Source organism: Macaca nemestrina, chromosome 9 (genome assembly GCF_043159975.1).
Source record: "Macaca nemestrina isolate mMacNem1 chromosome 9, mMacNem.hap1, whole genome shotgun sequence".
Lineage (NCBI taxonomy): Eukaryota > Metazoa > Chordata > Mammalia > Primates > Cercopithecidae > Macaca > Macaca nemestrina.
Window position 1 is genome coordinate 54,896,379 of NC_092133.1, and position 20,702 is coordinate 54,917,080.

The window sequence follows — 20,702 nt, forward strand, 5'->3', positions numbered from 1 at the left end:
TGTGAAATATATACAGATACTAGTCTATTTTCTCATTTACTACCATACAATATACACATCTATTCTAACATGTTAAAATTTATCAAAACCTCACAGACCATATGTGGCACCATTGGCAGCAGAGAGAAATGTAAACAAACATAAAGACATTTTAAATCATAACTGCATAAAATTAACTGTGTTATATACAGTACTACTGTAATAATTTCACAGCCACCTTCTGTTGCTACTGCGGTGAGCTCAATTGTTACAAGTGTCTATTTAAAGCACTGTACAGCACTAGTCTCCACATGAGCAGTTAATCTCTCCAGTAAGTTGTATATCACAGTTACAAGTGATCTCTCACAATTCTTGGGTATTTTTCATTGTGTTTAGTACAGTACCATAGACCATGAATAACACCATAGAACCCACATAAAGTGCCACTAGTGCTCTCAAAAGCAAAGAAGAGTCATGACATCATGAGAAAAAGTTGAATTGCTTGATATGTACCACAGATTGAGGTGTGTAGCTGCATTTACCCACCATGTCAAGATAAGTGAATCCAGCATAACGACTATTGTAAAAAAAAAAAAAAAAAAAAAAGGAAAACAAAAGGAAATCTGAGAAGACGTTGCTGCAGCTACACCAGCAGATGCAAAAGCCTTACACTTTTTGCAAAATACCTTTTTTATCCTGCATTGAAAATGCAGCTTTTAGAGTGGGTGCATGATTGTTATAAAAAAGCATACTTATTGACTCCATGATTCAAGAAAAAGCAAAGTCTATATGACAACTTAAAGCAAAAGGAAGGTGAAGCATCTAAAGCTAGAGAAATTAATGACAGCAAAAGATGGTATGTTAATTGTAGAAAGAGGTTTGGCTTAACACATGTGAAGATAACAGAAGAAGGAGCTTTTGTCAACCACGAGATAGCAGATGAGTTCCCAGACACGGTTAAGAAAATAATTGAGGAGAAAGATTGTACACCTGAACAGGTTTTTAATGCAGATGAAAGTGTCCTATTCTGGAAAAAATAAAAATGCCACAAAGGACTTTTATTAGTAAGAAAGAGAAATGAACACCCAAATTTCAGACAGGAAGGGATAGGCTGACTGCTGTTTTGTGCGAATGCAGTCACGTTTATGATCAGGACTGCCCTTATCTATAAAGCTGCCCACCCTTGAGCCTTGGAGGGAAAAGATAAACACCAGCCACCAGTCTTTTGGTTGTAGCACAAGAAGGCATGGATAACAAGAATGCTTTTTCTAGACTGGTTCCATTGATACTTTTTCCCTGAAGTCAGGAAGTAACTTGCCAGTAAAGGACTGACTTTTAAAGTTCTTTTAATGTTGGATAATGGCCCTGGCCACTGGAAACCCCCTTCGTTTAACATCAGAGTCATCAAACTAGTTAACTTGTCTCCAAACACAAAGTCTCTAATTCAGTTTCTAGATCAGGTGGTTATAAGGACCTTTAAGGATTGTTACACATGGTACTTTATGGAAAGGATTGTCAAGGTTATAGAAGAGAACCCGGATAGAGAAAACATTATGAAAAGCCGGAAGGATTACACCATTGGAGATGTCATTGTTGTTACAGAAAAAGCTATGAAGCCATCAGGTCCGAAACAATGAATCTCTGCTGGAAAAAAACTATGTCCAGATGTTATGCATGACTTCACAGGATTTACCATAGAGCCAGTCAAGAAAATCATGAAAGAAATTGTGGATATGGCAAAAAATAATAATAAAATAAAGGTAAAGGATGAGTGAGGAATTTCAAGATCAGATCTTGGAGAAATTCAAGAGCTAATAGATACCACACCAGAGGAATTAACAGAGATGACTTGATGGCGATGAGTGTTTCTGAACCAGTGCCAGACGATGAGGAAGACAGAGCAAGCAGTGCCAGAAAGCAACGGACGTTAGACAGTCTGGCAGAAGAGTTCCGATTATTCAAGACTGCTTCTGATTTTTTTTAATGACATGGATTCTTCTATGATAAAACAGTGGAAGAACGACTAGTACCGTATAGAAACATTTTTAAAGAAATGAAAAAAGCAAAAATGGCAGACAGAAATTATGATGTATTTTTGTAAAGTTACAGCAAATATGCCTGCCTCTCCTTCCACCACCCCTACCTCTTGAACCTCTACTGCGCCTGAAACAGCACGAGCAACCCCTTCTCCTCCTCCTCCTCAACCTACTCACCGTGAAGGCAACAGGGATGAAGACTTTGTGATCATTCACTTGCACTTAATGAATACGTAAATATATTTTCTCTTCCTAATGAATCTCTTAGTGTTTTCTCTGGCTTAGTTTATTGTAAACATGCAATATAAAATACATATACAGAACATGTGTTCATCAACTTACTGGTAAGGCTGCTGGTCAACAGTAGGCTATTAGTAAAGTTTTCAGGGAGTCAAAAGTTATACAGGGATTTTTGACTACATGGGAGCAGGAGGGTTTGCACCTCAACCTCTGCATTATTCAAGGGTCAGCTGTACTTCAGGGTGCTCCTCCAGTATCCCTGTGCTTAGGTGTGGGGTCTTCTTTTCATATCTGACTTTAATAACTAAATGATTGCTGTGTTTGACATGAATGAGTTCAGTAGCTGTAATAATTTTCTGTGCCATCGGTCGTACGTCCTTTCACGAGCTTTGATTGTTCTCCTTGCCTCTGAAATGACCTTTGGAGTAGGTCAAACTGCTTAATTTGGTTAGAGAGTCCTGAGAATGGTACATCCTCCAATATAGTTTACAGACTATAATAGAAACTTTGCTGGCAGGAGTTTACGAATTGCAACAAAAACTATTTGCTATCCTTTGTTCTCTAGACTATCGATATGCTATCTTTTATACCATACTTTCTAGTATTTCAGAAATGCCTTGATCATCAACTAAAGTTTTCCTTTTGCTGCCAGACTTGACTTTCCTCAAAAAACCTACCACGTCACCATTTTCTGAGCTCTAGTGCTATGTCCTGTAGTATACATAGAACTTCTCTTGAGCTCCTAACAATTCTCTCTTTCTCTCTCTAGAACTAAATAAAAACCGAAGAAAGCTTTTTGAATCGCCAAATGCACGCACCTCTTTCCTGGAAGGTGGAGCGAGTGGAAGGCTACCCCGTCAGTATCACTCAGACATTGCTAGTGTCAGTGGCCGCTGGTAGCAGCGCCCTCTCGGCACATGCCCGCTGACTAACTGTAAAGTGGACACAGGAGATGTGTGAACAGCCTTCACAGCACACCGTCCTCAGCACTCTGGGTGTCTGGTATCAGGACCAAAGCATCTTATTCGCACCTGTACTTTATGGCAAAAAGGAACAAAAGAGAGATGTTCTTGTATGTCATACAGAACACCAAATGTGGATTACTTTTTAAAAATGGCAGTTGGACAGAATTTGCAATATGAGGATAGGGCTTTATTTCCTGTTTTTATTTACCTATATAACATATGCACTGATTTTTTTTTTTTTTTTTTTTTTACTTAAAATGAAGGATGAATTGACATCTGGGATGCCAGAAAACTTAGGAGTTATTTTGTTTGCTTGTTTTGTTTTGGTATTTGGGGATTTTTAGAAAATAATCAAAGTGGAATTTTCTGGTACTGCTTTAAAATAATTATTGCGGTCTTTCAGCACTTTACACGTTCTAATTTCTTGTCCTGTGGAAATTCTTCCTGTCTCCATCTCTCTCATTTTCATGTCACCTACATGTTGGTACAGATCAGAGTTAGTTACATTTTTCTGACTGCATCAAACTTATTTGAAATGGTACTGGATCTTAGTTTCTGTGCAGAATATTCTGTGACTTTGGGAAACTTAAGTGACTCTGCTTGCTTCTGGACCAATTCTGTTTCATGTATGTTAGCATCCTAGAAACACCTAGCAATGGACCTAGTTCACAGTAATAGGTGCAAAGAAAGACCAAATGGACTTTGCAGTATTAACCCTTTGCAGTCGTCATACTTAGCTGCTGCCTGTAATGCTAAAATGATTTTAATGGTTGTCTGGAAGCAAAGGGCTGTTTTTTAGTATATTGCCACTAAAGGACATTTATTTATATCAAACTTTTATTTTTAGATATTATAAGCAATACAGTACATAATTGATGAAATTGATATTTACTAGAGATTTATGGTAGAGAATGGACAACATTCAATAACTGGAGCCCTAGATTGTCACTTTATTTAAAAAGACAAATAATCATCTGACAAGACAGCACTGTTGCCATTATGGGGAGAAATAGATTACAATCCTTATCATGTACACATTAGCTATGTTCCGTATGGCCACAGGACTTTCCTAAAACCCTATCTGTCTGCTTGAAGTAGACTTATGTTTGTTGAGAATGAACAGGCTTACTTGAAGCCTCCAGGGTGACAGTTCATAAAGACAGCTAAGTTCTGAAGGAAAAACAAAAGATATTTTTTAAGTGGCTAGAGTCATTATTACAATCTTATACTGTGAAAGTCCAAGAAATCAGACAACATTGTTTCCTGGGTCTTTTCAGAAATCTTATAGATTTATGAAGTGTTTTTAATCCATGAAGAAAATCACTAAAGTGCCTTTGTTTCTTCAAAGCAATATTATTTCCAAGTATATTAATTTGTTAGAAAACTTTCCCATAGGAAATGTTGTCAGTTACCTGTACTGTAAAGAGTTATTTATGTCCAGTAGTCAAGATTTTCTACATGGACATAAGCCACTCTCACATGCTCTCAGCAGAAGGCATTAGATAAGCATATACAAGAGTTGGGTACTTTTATATAAATATGGGATGAGAAATACTTGCCTGACACTTTTCCATGGCTGAGTCTGACCATTACAGTAAGAACAAGAATTGAAGAGGCATTTTGCACACAGAAAATTTTTCACTTTAAAATATGGTATTTGTTACCTTGAAGGCATAGATAATAGGCCTGTCATAAAATTATCAATTATAACTGGCATTGAGGGACTGCCCTTTTTAAATTAAACTAAGCCTTATCTGCTTAAGGATGTTGAACTGAATCACTCCCTTTACTCATCCTGTGCATATGTGTACAAACGGTCTTGTGGATCATGTGATGATCATCCATCTTATTTGATTGTATTAATGCATCATGCTAAACATTTAACACAGGTTAACAATACCAGATTTGTGTCCTGTTCAACAACTCAGTACTCTAAATGTTGTTTTTAATAAGACCTTCCCAGATAATAATCATTTGGAGCTCTTTTCCCAGCTCTCTACCATGCATTTGCAACAGGAGGAAGACGGAATGAATACGCAGTATTAAGTTGATTTATGAACAGTGCTTTGATATGCCAAAGGGGAAACTGTCCCACTTAAATTAGATTAAGTAGGGTGGCTAAAAATAAATAAAAACACTGGAAATTATTTCTCTCACTTTCTCTTGATGCAATGAAGGGAATATGACACTACAGTATACAGAGTTGTTATATGATGCACAAAATATTTTGATGATTTGAATAAATGTTAACTTTTAATCTGCGCCTTAATAATGACTGGTTATCTGTAAATATAGAACAGATACAGATTGTATTTTTCTGTGGGTTTTTGTCCTTTTAGTGATTTTTTTCCAAAAATGAGAGATGGAATTAACATTGAAAATGGGAATTTTTTCTAACTGAATCAATTGTTACATGAAAAATAAATTTATATAACCCCTTTGTATTGCTCTTGCTAGCTGAAGTGTGTCTTTTTTTAAAAGCAAATCTGTACGCATAAACTCTATGCCTATCTTTGTTTTCTAAGAAATAATTCTTTTTTTGGCCATTTTCGGCAAAGTTGAAAGATGTTTCTGCAGTAGAATTGCATATGGATTCTGTATTTTCTTATTTTGCATTGACATTCCTCATTTTCAACCAGCAACCAAAGCACTTTATTTTAGTCAGTGAATCCAGGACCAGTCATCAATCATTGTTTCTTAGGCCACCCATAGGTACATACAAAAGAGTAACATTCTAGAACAGGTTTTATTCTTGTTATTTCTTTTCTTTTATAAAGACTCAAGTGTATGACCGCTTTGACAACCTCATTTATCAGCAAAGGCTGACGTGATGCTGGGCTTTTTGATCCAGGTTCCCCTTTCAGAGACTGCCGTTGTGTTATCTATCACACTGTGTGTTTACCATGCCATGCACTGAGATGCTCCCTGGACTCATGCTAAACGGAATTGACACTCTCTTACTTATTCTGAGATTTTGCTAAATCTTAAAACCTAGCCCTCCACACATTATGCCCCCAGGAATATTTCCCCTGAATTAGCCATGCCAGTGGTTCTTAAACATTGTTTCTAAAACAAAAATTCTTTTGATAATTGGAATCTTACCTGTGACTCAATATTAAATTATTCATGTATTACTTATTCGGTGCATTATATACATACTAATGACACAGAAATATTTAGTAAGTGTCAGGCTCTGGTCTAGGAACAGTCATGAATAAAACAAAATCCCTTGCCCTCCTTGAAATTGAATTCTAAATGGAGAAAGGTGGTGCTAAAGAGGGAGAGGTTGGAGGATGGACTATCCCTACCCTTCATATGGGTCTCCATGTGTTTACCACACTCCAGGGGGACTCTAGAGAGCTCTCTAGAAACCCGTTTTTAACAAAATTGTTAAAAGTGGCTGAGCACAGTGGCTCATACCTGTAATCCAGCACTCTGGGAGGCTAAGGCCGGCGGATCACATGAGGTCAGGGATTCAAGACCAGCCTGGCCAACATGGTGAAATCCCGTCTCCACTAAAAATATAAAAATTAGCCGGGCATGGTGGTGCATGCCTGTAATCCCAGCTCCTCGGGAGGCTGAGGCAGGAGAATTGCTTGAACCCAGGAGGCAGAGATTGCAGTGAGCCGAGATCACAATAATTGCACTCTAGCCTGGGCAAAGAGTGAGATTCCATCTAAAAAAAATCCTGTTAAAAGTACCCACGATGTTGAAACAAGCCTTGCAAATGCAAAATATTCCTTCCTCTCATTCCCCCTCCCTCCCTATCTCTAGGTTCCAGAGGTTTAATCACCTTCTGAAAAGGAGCGTGTGGCCCAAAGTGCTATGTTCCACTGCTTTATAGCTATACCCTATGATGATGATAGCTGAGGACTCATGACTTCTTAGACTTGACTCCAGGTTACTTTGGAGTTTTTAGAAATCAAGTTTGCCTGAACGTGATTTTTGTTACCAAGAATACTCCAAAGAATGCATTAATACTTGGAAGTTAATTCCAAATGTAGACCTCCCACAAGACAATAGTGCAATAAATAGAGTCTCCTTAGATGACTGTTTCCAAGGGAACTTCACTCCCTTGGCTATATAAATCCTGGTATATACTGTTAAATTAGCTCAGAATTTATCCTGGCTTACATACTTAGTAATTTTGTGAATTCAAATGTATTGAAGTGCATTTAACCTAATTTTGATAATCTGATGTTTAGTCGATGTATTAAATATTCCAGTCATCACCAGAGGCCATGATTCTCCTACAGTCCCACTCCAGGTAAGTCAGCTTCCTTTCTTCTCCTCAAACAGCCTTTTGGATAACTTACAGGTCATCTGGCTGAGAAGTAAAGACGTTGGACTTTGTCGTTTTACAAACATGCATTTAGATCTTGTCCATAGACCTCGGGTAAATTTCTCTGTGTCTAGGAGTCCTCATCTGTGAAATACAGGATTTTCCTTTCACTGCAAGGGCGTATCTTTGCCCATCAGGGATCCTCATTGTGTTCATAATTCTGTATCAGAAGGAGAAAGCCCATTTCCTGTGCCCAAATGTCAGAACTGTAAACTCCAGTCTCAGGGACCCACCTCCTGGTTAATAAAGTTGAACTCAGAACACTGTCCTGAAGGTCGGGGTCAGATTTCTGTACCTTATTTGGTTGCTTTCTATTTTATTCTTTTAAGTCTCTGATTCACCAGAGTATTGAAAACTGGGCTCTCCATATGGGTGGAGAAGGTTAGTAGCCAATTCTGATAGTCATATATTTTGTGCCTAATGACCCTATTCCCCGAGAGTTCTCATTACCCTAAATGGTATTGACTCCCTGTCACCCAGAAGGTCACCTCCATCCTAGCCCTGGTTGCTGAATTTCTCCCACTTTTATTTCTCTCTGCCCACCACTACCACAGGATCTCATACAAACTCCCTTTGTGTGCGTATAATGAGCTTGGCTTTTCTTTTGAAAGGAGCCACCTGCCTGTATTTGTGCTGTTTAGTTGTTTTTCACTTTAAAAAGTGAACAGAGTTAGATAATATTTGACCATTCCTAGAGACATGGCCAGGACACTTCAAAAACACTTCATCAAGGGATTTCACATTTTTGTTGCTTTTTAAAATACTTTGACTCACTCTGAAAGGAGGCAAGTGGAGTTTGAAGTTCCCTTTCTCAAGGGTTAGGCCATGAATGTGTTTGGAACAGATTTTGGGAACTGGAGTCTGAATCTGATTTAGGAGGCAGAATTTCAGTGTGGGAACCAGAATCTTTAGGAAAAAATTACAGTAACCGAAATGTTTCAACTTCATAATAGGATGTTTGGATGAGTTACAGGAGAGAAAAAAGAGTAGCTCAATAATTGGGTGTGTGTGGCCCTTTTTTTCCAGGCCAGAGAAAACAAATGACTCTGAACTCACTGTCTTCACTGCTGCTTAATTCCTCAGAGAGAGGCTGTGGGAATTAGACATTAAAAGACCTTAGCAAAACATCTAGAAAACAATTTATGTTCAGACAAAATTTTCACCCAGGCACAATTGGCTTTTTGTCCAAACTGCTGATACAATTTGATTCAAAGTCGCTATGGATAAAATTTTCCAGTTTTATAAGTTTGGGGACGTAGGTGGGTGACATTTCCTTATTTTTTCCCCTCTTTAACAGAATCATAGACTGATATTAATAACAGCCAGGCTTGGAGTGGTGGCTCGTGCTCGTAATCTTGGCACTTTGGGAGGCTAAGGCAGGAGGATTGCTTTAGCCCAGGAGTTCAAGACCAGCCTGGGCAATATAGGGAGACCTCATCTCTATTAAAAAAAAAAAAAATAGCCACGTGTGTGGTACATGCCAATAGGCCCAGCTACTGTGGAGGCTGAGGTGGGAGGATCACTTGTGCCCAGAAGGCCAAGGCTGCAGTGAGCTATGTTTATGCCGCTGCACTCCTGCTTGCATGACAGAGCAAGACCCTATCTCAGAAAACAGCCAAATGAAGTTGCTGTAGGTAAATTCTTCCTATGGATTGAAAAATGTCCACAAAGAAAAATTATGCTACCTTCTGCTTCATGAATCTGAGTTAAATTCTTAAAAGAGAAGGGGAAATTCCATCTTGTTCCTTTCTTTATACATTTAAAAGCTTTTTAAAAACACATAAAACGACCTTAAATATTTTCATGGTAAAAATGTGAAGATGGGGAGGCTTTAAGGAAAGTTACAGCTTTGCCTGTCATATAATAAATTTTATACCAGGCACCCCTAGTATAATGAGGATGTCTTTAAAGAACTGACTTGCATAAAAAATATCAAAGAACATAGAATCGAGTTAGAAAAGAGTATCATGGGAATGATGATGATATTTGCCTCCCATGTGTCATCATAAGCGTAGTATAAATGCAAACTTTTTGGAATATCCATGTAATGGGAAATGTAAATATGAAAAGTGGATTCATTACTTTCTAGTCACAATATTTTTCAGCCAATTAAGAAGGCGAAGCCAGTTAAAGAAATAATACAAAATGAAAACGTTTTGATTTTGAGCCTTTTAATTTTTTCAATTATAATTAAAACTTTCATATCTTTAATTGCCTAATTTTATGTCCTCTCCATACAGTATTTCTGTATGAAGGATTCTATATTTCTGCCAGTTTGTTAACAACAATTAAATTTAGTTGGTGCAAATACAGGTGTTCATTATATGAGCATTTCTCAAACCATATGTGCTGAAAAGCCAGTTTTTTGATTTTCAATTTATTTCAGACTAATATATTTGTAAAATATAGTAAAAATGTTGTGATCATAGAAAATTGCTATGAAGTTTTTAAATGCTTACTCTGACTTTCTGTACTTACCATGAACCAGGAATAAATACTTCTTGGAGATATATATATATATATCTGTCCACAGACCACTCCTAGAGCAGTACTGAATTATAAGTTTTTCATAAAAGAAACTTTAAGAATGTATTCAACAATATATGGAATTATCAAGTGCCATTGCATGCTTTATCAGCTGTGCCAGCGTGGAGAGAACTTAGACGTGCTTTCAAGTATCTTTAAGACACAGTGACTTGTATAAACCTCTTAGAGACAAATCAAAATGTGCCTCCCATGTGTGCTCAATGTAAATGTGCGTTTGTTTTGATTTCTGCTTTTTGGCCAGACCTGTGGCTGCTACTGCAGCTCCCCGTGTGTTTAATGTATCAAATTCCCCCTGTGCTGGTCCCATTTATTTATGCTTTCCCACAATTGAGGGAAAACAGCATTTTCAGTCACTTGGAAGAGGATTTATTTTGTGTGGCAGGACCTCTAGATTCTGGCATGCTTTGGAAGTGGAAAAAATTTTCTTTGATATCCTCAAGATGGTAGTTTGCTGGGTTCCAAGGAGAGACCAGCAGAGCACAGTACAGCATTTTGGAGGCAGGCCCGTTGCCATTTTCACCCTTGGAAGGCTAATACAGTCCACTTTGTTTGAAGCCACTCTTTATTAACAGATGTTAAAACGTTATCTCCTTAAGATGCTCTTAGAAATTGATTTTAGGCCGGGCGCGGTGGCTCACGTCTGTAATCCCAGCACTTTGGGAGGCCGAGGCGGGCGGATCACGAGGTCAGGAGATCGAGACCATCCTGGCTAACACGGTGAAACCCCGTCTCTACTAAAAATACAAAAAACTAGCCGGGCGAGGTGGCGGGCGCCTGTAGTCCCAGCTACTCGGGAGGCTGAGGCAGGAGAATGATGTGAACCCGGGAGGCGGAGCTTGCAGTGAGCTGAGATCGCGCCAACGCACTCCAGCCTGGGTGACAGAATGAGACTCCATCTCAGAAAGAAAAACAAAAAGAAATTGATTTTAGCATTCTGCTAAAGTAGAGGAATCCTCTTACCACCCACAGCAGGCAGTGATAAAGATATATTTTTAACAGCAAAAAGGAAAACCAACTCCCAAACAACTGTCCCTCCAGCCCACAGCCTAGAAAAATGAGTTGACAGCTCTGTAAAGAGGATGTCCAAACCAGTGTGCCTGCTAGAATTGAATGAAGCACCCACGTGGAATGACAGTAACAGACCAACTACCCGCTGGTTGAGGATTATGAAGACCAACCATCCACACATAGGGATGGAAACCAAGTAAAACAGTAGGAAGGGAAAGGAAGAGGTTGGTGGAACACACTGCAGCAAGGCCTGCAGGCCCGGGCACAGAGGACTGACATCCTTGGATTCCTGTCTGCGGAACTCGAACGTGTTCTGGATTCAGTCCCTCCAGCCATGTAGTGGGAACTGCTTCAGCCAAAAAGTATCTCCTGAAATCACAAGGCTCCATAAAGTGGCTTCCTTTCCAAAACCTGCTCAGGCTTTCTAGGATTTCTCCTAGTTAATTGGGAGGTGCGGGGCAGGGGGAAGGGCAGACAGCAGGACCACTCTCTCCACGATGGAAGGAATGGAGGGGACTCCACAGCAGGTGCGAATGTGAGCCGTGACCAGAGCTGAACACAGAATCTTGCTTTATAAATGAATATGCAGCCCACAGCTGTATGCCTGCAGCCCTGCCTGAGTGCCTGGGCCACTTTGCATAAGAAGACTGTGCCAGCTTGGAGGGACTTGAGCAACAACATTTTAACTCCCTGCTATTAGCCCAGGGCCATATAGGAGTTACAAAGATTAATTACTGTTTTCTGCTTGGTCTTTTGTGATGCTTTAGTTCACACTATTCTTAATGCTTTTTAAATTACAACCAATAAATTTCATAGAAAGAGACTCCCCATCTCCACTCTAAATGAAAACAAGTTTCTGGGGAAAGTTTCAGAGAATCTTTCTTTTTCTAAAAGCTTTCCAGATGGTTCTGCCACACCACAGCTAGAACCCCTGAGCAGGACCATTGTTCAATGTCCATTTCCAATTTAATATTTTTCCATGATTCTAAGTTTGAGTCTAACCCCATCTTTTAGATACTAAAGACTTAGGCAGGGGATGAGTTGTAATTTGCTTTTGTTTGGCAAATCCATTCTTCAAAGTATAGGTTTAAAAGGACATAAAGAGCTCTTAATAAGGCAATCCTGAGTAAAACACACTTCAACCTCTGCCAGCCTTTAAGAATATCTGCTACCCGTAGATCGGTTGCATGCTAAGTCAAAATTAGTCACAAATTTCCTAAAGATTTGTATAATGCGATGGTTTAAAGAATAGGTTAGTATGTTGGACCTTGTACTTAGAAGGAATAAAATTACATTGCTAGAATTCTGCCTTTCAGAGATGGAAATCCATACTACTCTGCCTCCTTTATGCTTCCTACTTTACTGAATGTCTTGCTTTGGGGCAGGGCTGGCTTCGTGGGCATGTGAGCAATGCAGTTGTTCAGGGCCCCGTTCTTAGACGGGCCTCATACTTGGTTTTAATGTTCTGGCTTTGTTTGTTTGTTTGTTTGTTTGTTTTCATCTTGAAACTCTTGATCTTTTAAAAAGAGAGCTTACATTTTCATTTTGCACTAGGGCCCACAAATTCTGTAGCTTGTCCTGCCTGGAAGGTGATTCCAGCTCCCTACTAATAATCAGAAACCCTCAGCCAATCCAACTTCCTTTCCATTTTTGTGGCTGTCATATTAAACTGTGCATCAAGATGAATGGAGAGAAGTGGCTTATTTTGGGAGACTGGACATAGATCTTCTCCCTGGAACAGTGATGGGAAAAATACTGCCTGTGTTTTGGCCCATTGCCCCTTCCTAGCCAGACAGACTAGGCTTCATTCAATGAACAGCAAATTCAGCATATTACTATCACTGTTACTTTTGTGGAGCATCATAGGGAAGCCAGACTCGAAAGAATCTTTTCTCCCTTGCCTTCTGCTAGGGCTGGGCCTTATATATGTGTGTGAAGTAAATGGCTGACTTAACAGATGTATGGTCTGGCCAATAGTTGCCATTCAACTTCCCTCTCTGTCAGCGCAGTGCTCTTTGCCAAGGAACCTGGAGGTCCACTCTTCTTCCTCCTTGGATCCTCTGCCTCATTTGTGGTATTTAATTTATTACTTAGGGCTTTTTCTTTAATCAAATGAGACCTCATCAATAAAATTAGAGGTGGGTAGACAAGGGGAAAAGCCCTGTTGGACTAGGACAGAGCAGGTAGGGAGAAGGCAAGTTGTTTCTCCAGGGCATTGGAGAGGAAGGAGTTAGTGTTTTGCTAATCAAGATGAAGATTAAAACCTTCAACACTGCCGGGTGGTAGTGGCTCACACCTATAATCTCAACACTTTGGGAGGCTGAGGTGGGAGGATCACTTGAGCCCAGGAGTTTGGACCAGCCCAAGCAAAATAGCAAGATTCTGTCTCTACAGCATTTTTCTTTTCTTTTCTTTTCTATTTTAAGTAGCCAGGTGTAGTGGCATGTGCCTGTAGTCTCAGCTACTCAGGAAGCTGAGATGGGAGGATCACTTGAGCCCAGGAGGTTGAGGCTGCAGTGAGCACTGTTTGTGCCACTGCACTCTAGCCTGAGCAACAGAGTGAGACCCTCTCTCAAAACAAACAAACAAACAAACAAATCCTCAATGCTTCCTGAACCCTGTAACTAGATAACTGGCCGACAGTTTATGTTCCAAGATATCCTGGATTTGGCATGACTTGTGACAGGGAGGAAAGAGGTCAGATGAAATCATCAACATGACATGTAGTCAGGGCACCTGGAGAAATAATACCCAGCTAAATTCTGAAAGTTGCAAAGATTCAAAGGAGAAAAGGATGGCATAGGTGTTTTGGTACTTACCAAGGGCAGAGGGTTTTATGGCACAAATGGCCTGCAGATGGGAGCCAGTCTCTTCCAGAGGGCTCTGCACTCGCTAGGATGTGGAAATGGACTGGCTGGCTTTCAAATATGTATTGAGCCCTTGCCTTATACCATGCTCTGTACTTAGAGCTTCACATAGATTTTCTCATTTACTTCTCACAATAACTTTAAGAGATAATGCATTAGTCAGCACACCTTAGGATGCAGGCAACAGAAACTCACTTCAAATGTATTTAAACAAAATGGGGAATGCATCGGCTCATGTACTTGAAAAAAAACAGGGGACGCTTCAGGCATGATTAGATCCTTGTATTCAGTATTCTTAGGAATCTGTTTTTTTCCAACCCTGTTTTGCTTTCTCTCTGTTGCCTATATTCACTATTTGGCTTTCCCTAAGATGGCTACTAATAGCTCCAAGCTTACAACTGATGGAAAGAGTGTGTCTTTTGCAATATTCTAACAAAAATCCTGTAGAAGACTCTCACTGGCTTAAACTGAATCATGTGCTCATAGCTGACTCAGTCTTTGATTAACCAGGCTTGGATTATATGCCCACCCATGAAACCTGGGTGAGTGCAGCTGAAAGAGCCACATAGACTGAATGGAGGAGGAGTACCTTCCCAAAGGAAAAAGAGGGGTCGTTAGTGGAAGAAGCTAGAATAGATACCAGCAGGAAAAAAAAAAATTCATTACAGGGAGGCACTATTGTCATCCCCTTATAGATGATAAAACTGATACAAACACATGATATCTAATTTGCTAAAAGTCATATAGCCCGTAGGAGGTCAGCTGAGGTTTAGACATAAGCTTTTTGACTTTAAAAAGATAACTTTCTTCACCACTATGCTGTGCTGCAAAGGATCTGGGGCAACATGGGCAGACTTGCTGGTCATACATTGCCTATTTGTGTTTTGAGAGGGACCGTGATCAGAAATGGGAAATTGACTTGAAAAGAGAGTACCTTTCTGCATATGCTAGCAAGCAGGAGGGTGGAATTCCTTGCAGGCTGCCCACCTCAAGCAATGCAGAGACTGGTTGAGAGCATCTCAGGCAGGCAAGGTTCAGAGCTGAGAGTACACAGTTTGTAAGTGGCAGCACCTCCTCTGGGCTATGTGTAGGAAACACTTGACCTGGAAGAGTCACATACTCTACTGGCATTTCATCTCTCTTGGGGGACTCACATGCTCTGATTTTTCCAATTTCCATGGAACTTAAACCTAGTTGTGAAAAACAATGTAAGGGCTGTGACTCCTATGTGAACTGTTTTCAACCTGTCATGAAAATATTGTCTCATTATCACAGGAAGGGAGACAATGGCAGGTAATGAGCCAGGTCTTCCCTGTTTCACTTCAACTCCCACCCAACATTCCCACCCCCTTTCTAGGGTAAAGAACATGCTTGATTAATGTTTGAATTTCTCCAGTGACATTACTATAAAACTGTTTGATTGCAAATATTCTGCTGTGCTTCTCCTGGTGATCTAATGATATTTGCTGCTTACTAAATATTGACTATTGGATTTAGCCCACTTACCAGTTCTTCATTACTTTGGGCAAGTTATTTGGCTTCTCTGGCATTCTGCCTTCTCATTTGTAAAATGCAGTTAACAAATTTCTACCTCCCAGGGTTATCCTGATGATTAAGTAAAATAATTTGGATTAAGAATCTCACCCAGTGTCTTTCAATTAGGACATGCGCAATAAATGCTCATTTCTTCTTCTCTCATGTCTCAGATCAGTGCTGTCTCTAGGACAACACTTCAAAAACTGTTGAGAAAAACAATTACTAAAGTTATTTGCATAGGATTGTTATATTTCATAATCTTATATACAGAGTTCCTTGCCTCTTCTGAAATGAATTTTCCACATAAGGTGGTTGGTGATGCCCTCCAGTCAGAGTTCACCAAGAACACACCTGGAGTGGATGCCTTGGGGATACCCATTGTAGGTAGAACACCCACTATGGGGGACAGTGGAATGTCTCAGTAAGTGGGTGTCAGAAATGACCTGTAGGATTCAGGCTGGTGTTTTGGGGGAAGGATTAAGCAGAGAGGTTTTACAGTGGATTGGATGCCTGCATTGCCAAGACTGGAACAAATGGGATGAGGTGTTCACATCTCAGAGAGCTCTGTTCCAACTCCAGAGGTTGCTCAATCAGAGCAATAAAGTGGAAGATGGACTGATCAAATTGGGCATGACTGATGAACTCTCCCTACTGTCTTGATGTTGGCATCCAAGATAGTGGAAACAGCCAGAAAAGGCTTCCTACATGGCTAGTTCATGAAAGCAGTGGCATTTGTTTGAGATTTCTCTTGGCAGTGCATCCTCCAAAGGAGTTATAATTGAGACTCTTCCTGAAGCTATGGTCTAAGACCATCAACAATCTCTGTTGTTTCTAGCATTTCTCTAAAACAAAAATACAGGCAAGAACCCAAAAGGAAATGAGAAATGCATGTGAAAATGGAGAAGATAAGCTCAAGGCTGGTAGACACTTGTGATGACTGCTTCCAGGAGTCAAATATCAGTGAACAGAATGCTTATTCTCCCTCCAGAAGCCCATCTATTAGCAACTACTAGCACAGAATACTTTTACCCTTAAGTCTCCCATGTTACAGCTAATCAACCTTCTCTATGAATGCTTACTTATTGGAGAGGAGCGAGGTTATCTGTAGGAAAAGCTGTGGAATAAATACCAAATCCCTGACAGGCTCTTCACCTGGATCTCCTCGGCCTTCTAGGAGCCTCAAGTTTTCCCTCCTAGATCTACTTCCATAGGCTCCCCAGCCTATGTCCTCTTTCTCAACAAATTAGTTTTTCTTTCAAGTCAAATAAGTTACTTGGGGAAAAAAAAATCCTGCTTAGGTTTGAACAGCAAGAAATGCTTTTAATTCTCAAAGTGGCTATTGGTGTCTTATCCAGAAATAATGACTGAATCCAAAGGAATGAAGAATAAATGGTGGAATATCAGGCATCAACTGTTCTCCTTTCTAGAAAAGTTTTTAAGTCTGATTTTTAAAATCCTTTGCATGATACCAGGTAATCAGGTGCCTGTTCTGTCCCCTTAAGGGAGATTCTCTGTAGAGGATTGATGGTCCTCCTTAAGTTAAATAATGAAATGTACAGGACTTTTCAGTTTGTCACATCATTAATGCTTACTGATAGGTAGTTGTAATTATTATAATCTACTGAATTGCTTTTTACATACTTTGGCTATTAGTAATGTGGGTAGGGTGATCTCAGCCAGTGGAATACACAACTTGAGATCATGATTTTGCATAGGAAGAGATTCAGGCTGGGTTTAGTACCCAGAAGTGCCACTTGTCTCTCCCCCATTTTGGAGTATTCAGTCCTCACAGGACAATGGGGTTTATGTTTGGGTTTTGCTATGCCTTCTGTAACCAACCATGGAAATCCAATTTGCTTTTTATTAATATGTTACCCTGGCAACTACCACTTTGACAATCTGTGCTAAAATGTTTTGTGAACTCCATCTAGGACAGAAGTTGAGCAGAGCCTCAGGGAACTCACATTGGACACATACCAAAGATGTCCAGAACCAGACATTTTATACAGAGCTCTGTGGATGTGGGTCAAGTTGTGACCCAATTCTGGACACAGTTATCACAGATGTGAGGTTGTCAGTAGATGGCTTTGGGGGAAGTGAAGCCCCACTTATAGCTCTCCTGGGTGTGTAGCAGTGACCCTGAGCAAGGCTCTCAGGTCCCTCTAGAAGGACAAGATGGATTTAACTGCAGATTGCAACATGGGAGCCCCTGAGTTAAACATGCAATGTATGGAACAGGCTCCTTTGGGGGTGATTATGCTCCTTACATACGTTCCCATTTGAGGGCAAATTTGAGTGGTCCTAGAGAAAAGATGTTTAGGAATATGGCAATAAAGCATTTACGCAATATATTGGTGACCACAGTAAGAGCGCTATAACATTACAAGCAGCAGAGGGGCTAAATCCCCATTGTTTAACCCGGTTGTTGTGGCTCCTTTCTTAGCTTGGGTTCCCTGGAAACCAATTAGATAGAAATCTTTCTATTGGGAACAAGACCCCCAAAATCTGGCCATAAATTGGCCCCAAAACTGGCCATAAAAAAATCTCTGCAGCACTATAACATGTTCATGATGGCCATAATGTCCATGCTGGAAGGTTGTGGGTTTACAGGAATGAGGGCAAGGAACACCTGGCCCACCCAGGGTGGAAAACTGCTTAAAGGCATTCTTAAGCCACGAACAATAGCATGAGCAATCTGTGTGTTAAGGCCATGCTCCTGCTGCAGTTAACTAGCACAACCTATTCCTTTAATTCGGCCCATCCTTTCATATCCCATAAGCGACACTTTTAGTTAATTGAATATCTATAGAAACAATGCAGGGGGGCAGAGCAAGATGGCCAAATAGGAACAGCTCCAGGCTCCAACTCCCAGCGCGAGCGACAGAGAAGACAGGTGATTTCTGCATTTTCAACTGAGGTACTGGGTTCATCTCACTAGGGAGTGCGGGACAATCAGCGCTGGTCAGCTGCTGCAGCCCGTCCAGCCAGAGCTGAAACAGGGTGAGGCATGGCCTCACCTGGGAAGCACAAGGGGGAAGGGAATCCCTTTTCCTAGCCAGGGGAACTGAGACACACAACACCTGGAAAATCAGGTTACTCCCACCCCAATACTGTGCTTTACTAAGGATGTTAGCAAACGGGCACACCAGCAGATTATATCCCACACCTGGCCGGGAGGGTCCCACGCCCACGGAGCCTCCCTCATTGCTAGCACAGCAGTCTGCGATCTACCGGCAAGGCAGCAGCGAGGTTGGGGGAGGGGCGCCCAGCATTGCTGAGGCTTAAGTAGGTAAACAAAGCCGCTGGGAAGCTCAAACTGGGTGGAGCTCACAGCAGCTCAAGGAGTCCTGCTTGTTTCTGTAGACTCCACCTCTGGGAACAGGGCACAACTAAACAACAGCAACAACAACAACAACAAAAACAGCTGAAACCTCTGCAGATGCAAACGACTCTGTCTGACAGCTTTGAAGAGAGCAGTGGATCTCCCAACATGGAGGTTGAGATCTGAGAACGGACAGACTGCCTGCTCAAGTGGGTCCCTGACCCCTGAGTAGCCTAACTGGGAGACATCCCCCACAAGGGGCAGACCTACACCCCGCACCTCACATGGTGGAGTACAGCCCTGAGAGGAAGCTTCCAAAGCAAGAATCAGACAGGTACACTCGCTGTTCAGCAATATTCTATCTTCTGCAGCCTCTGCTGCTAATACTCAGGCAAACAGGGTCTGGAGTGGACCTCAAGCAATCTCCAACAGACCTACAGCTGAGGGTCCTGACTGTTAGAAGGAAAACTAACAAACAGGAAGGACACCCACACCAAAACCCCATCAGTACGTCACCATCATCAAAGACCAGAGGCAGATAAAACCACAAAGATGGGGAAAAAGCAGGGCAGAAAAGCTGGAAATTCAAAAAATAAGAGCGCATCTCCCCCTGCAAAGGAACGCAGCTCATCGCCAGCAACGGATCAAAGCTGGATGGAGAATGACTTTGACGAGATGAGAGAAGAAGCCTCCAGTCCTTCAAACTTCTCAGAGCTAAAGGAGGAATTACGTACCCAGCACAAAGAAACTAAAAATCTTGAAAAAAGAGTGGAAGAATTGATAACTAGAATAATTAATGCAGAGAAGGCCATAAATGAACTGACAGAGATGAAAACCATGACATGAGAAATACGTGACAAATGCACAAGCTTCAGTAACCGACTCGATCAACTGGAAGAAAGAGTATCAGCAATTGAGGATCAAATGAATGTAATGAAGTGAGAAGAGAAATCTAAAGAAAAAAGAAAAAAAAGAAATGAACAAAGCCTGCAAGAAGTATGGGATTATGTAAAAAGAACAAATCTACGTCTGATTGGGGTGTCTGAAAGTGAGGGGGGAAATGGAACCACGTTGGAAAACACTCTTCAGGATATCATCCAGGAGAACTTCCCCAACCTAGTAGGGCAGGCCAACATTCAAATTCAGGAAATACAGAGAACGCCACAAAGATGCTCCTCAAGAAGAGCAACTCCAAAACACATGATTGCCAGATTCACCGAAGTTGAAATGAAGGAAAAAATCTTGAGGGCAGCCAGAGAGAAAGGTCGGGTTACCCACAAAGGGAAGTCCATCAGACTAACAGCAGATCTCTCGGCAGAAACTCTACAAGCCAGAAGAGAGTGGGGGCCAATATTCAACATTCTTAAAGAAAAGAATTTTAAACCCAGAATTTCATATCCAGCCAAACTAAGTTTCATAAGTGAAGGAGAAATAAAATCCTTTACAGATAAGCAAATGCTTAGAGATTTTGTCACCACCAGGCCTGCCTTACAAGAGACCCTGAAGGAAGCACTAAACATGGAAAGGAACAACCGGTACCAGCCATTGCAAAAACATGCCAAAATGTAAAGACCATCGAGGCTAGGAAGAAATTGCATCAACTAACAAGCAAAATAACCAGTTAATATCATAATGGCAGGATCAAGTTCACACATAACAATCTTAACCTTAAATGTAAATGGACTAAATGCTCCAATTAAAAGACACAGACTGGCAAACTGGATAAAGAGTCAAGACCCATCAATGTGCTGTATTCAGGAGACCCATCTCACCTGCAGAGACATACATAGGCTCAAAATAAAGGGATGGAGGATGATCTACCAAGCAAATGGAGAACAAAAAAAAGCAGAGGTTGCAATA

General features: G+C 40.7%; 1 protein-coding gene across 8 annotated transcripts in view; it reads left to right on the forward strand.

Annotated features, from left to right (window-relative positions):
- Positions 1–5,669, forward strand: part of LOC105466199 (BicC family RNA binding protein 1) — a 332,909-nt gene extending 327,240 nt beyond the window's left edge. For 7 of the 8 annotated variants that reach the window (XM_011715228.3, XM_011715224.3, XM_011715225.3 and 4 more), the window contains one exon: positions 3,025–5,669. In XM_011715228.3, the coding sequence (XP_011713530.1) occupies positions 3,025–3,155 (131 nt within the window). In that variant the 3' untranslated portion in view covers positions 3,156–5,669. The remainder of the gene's footprint in view (positions 1–3,024) is intronic. The other variant, XM_011715226.3, reaches the window with a different exon arrangement.
- Positions 5,670–20,702: the final 15,033 nt, after the last annotated feature.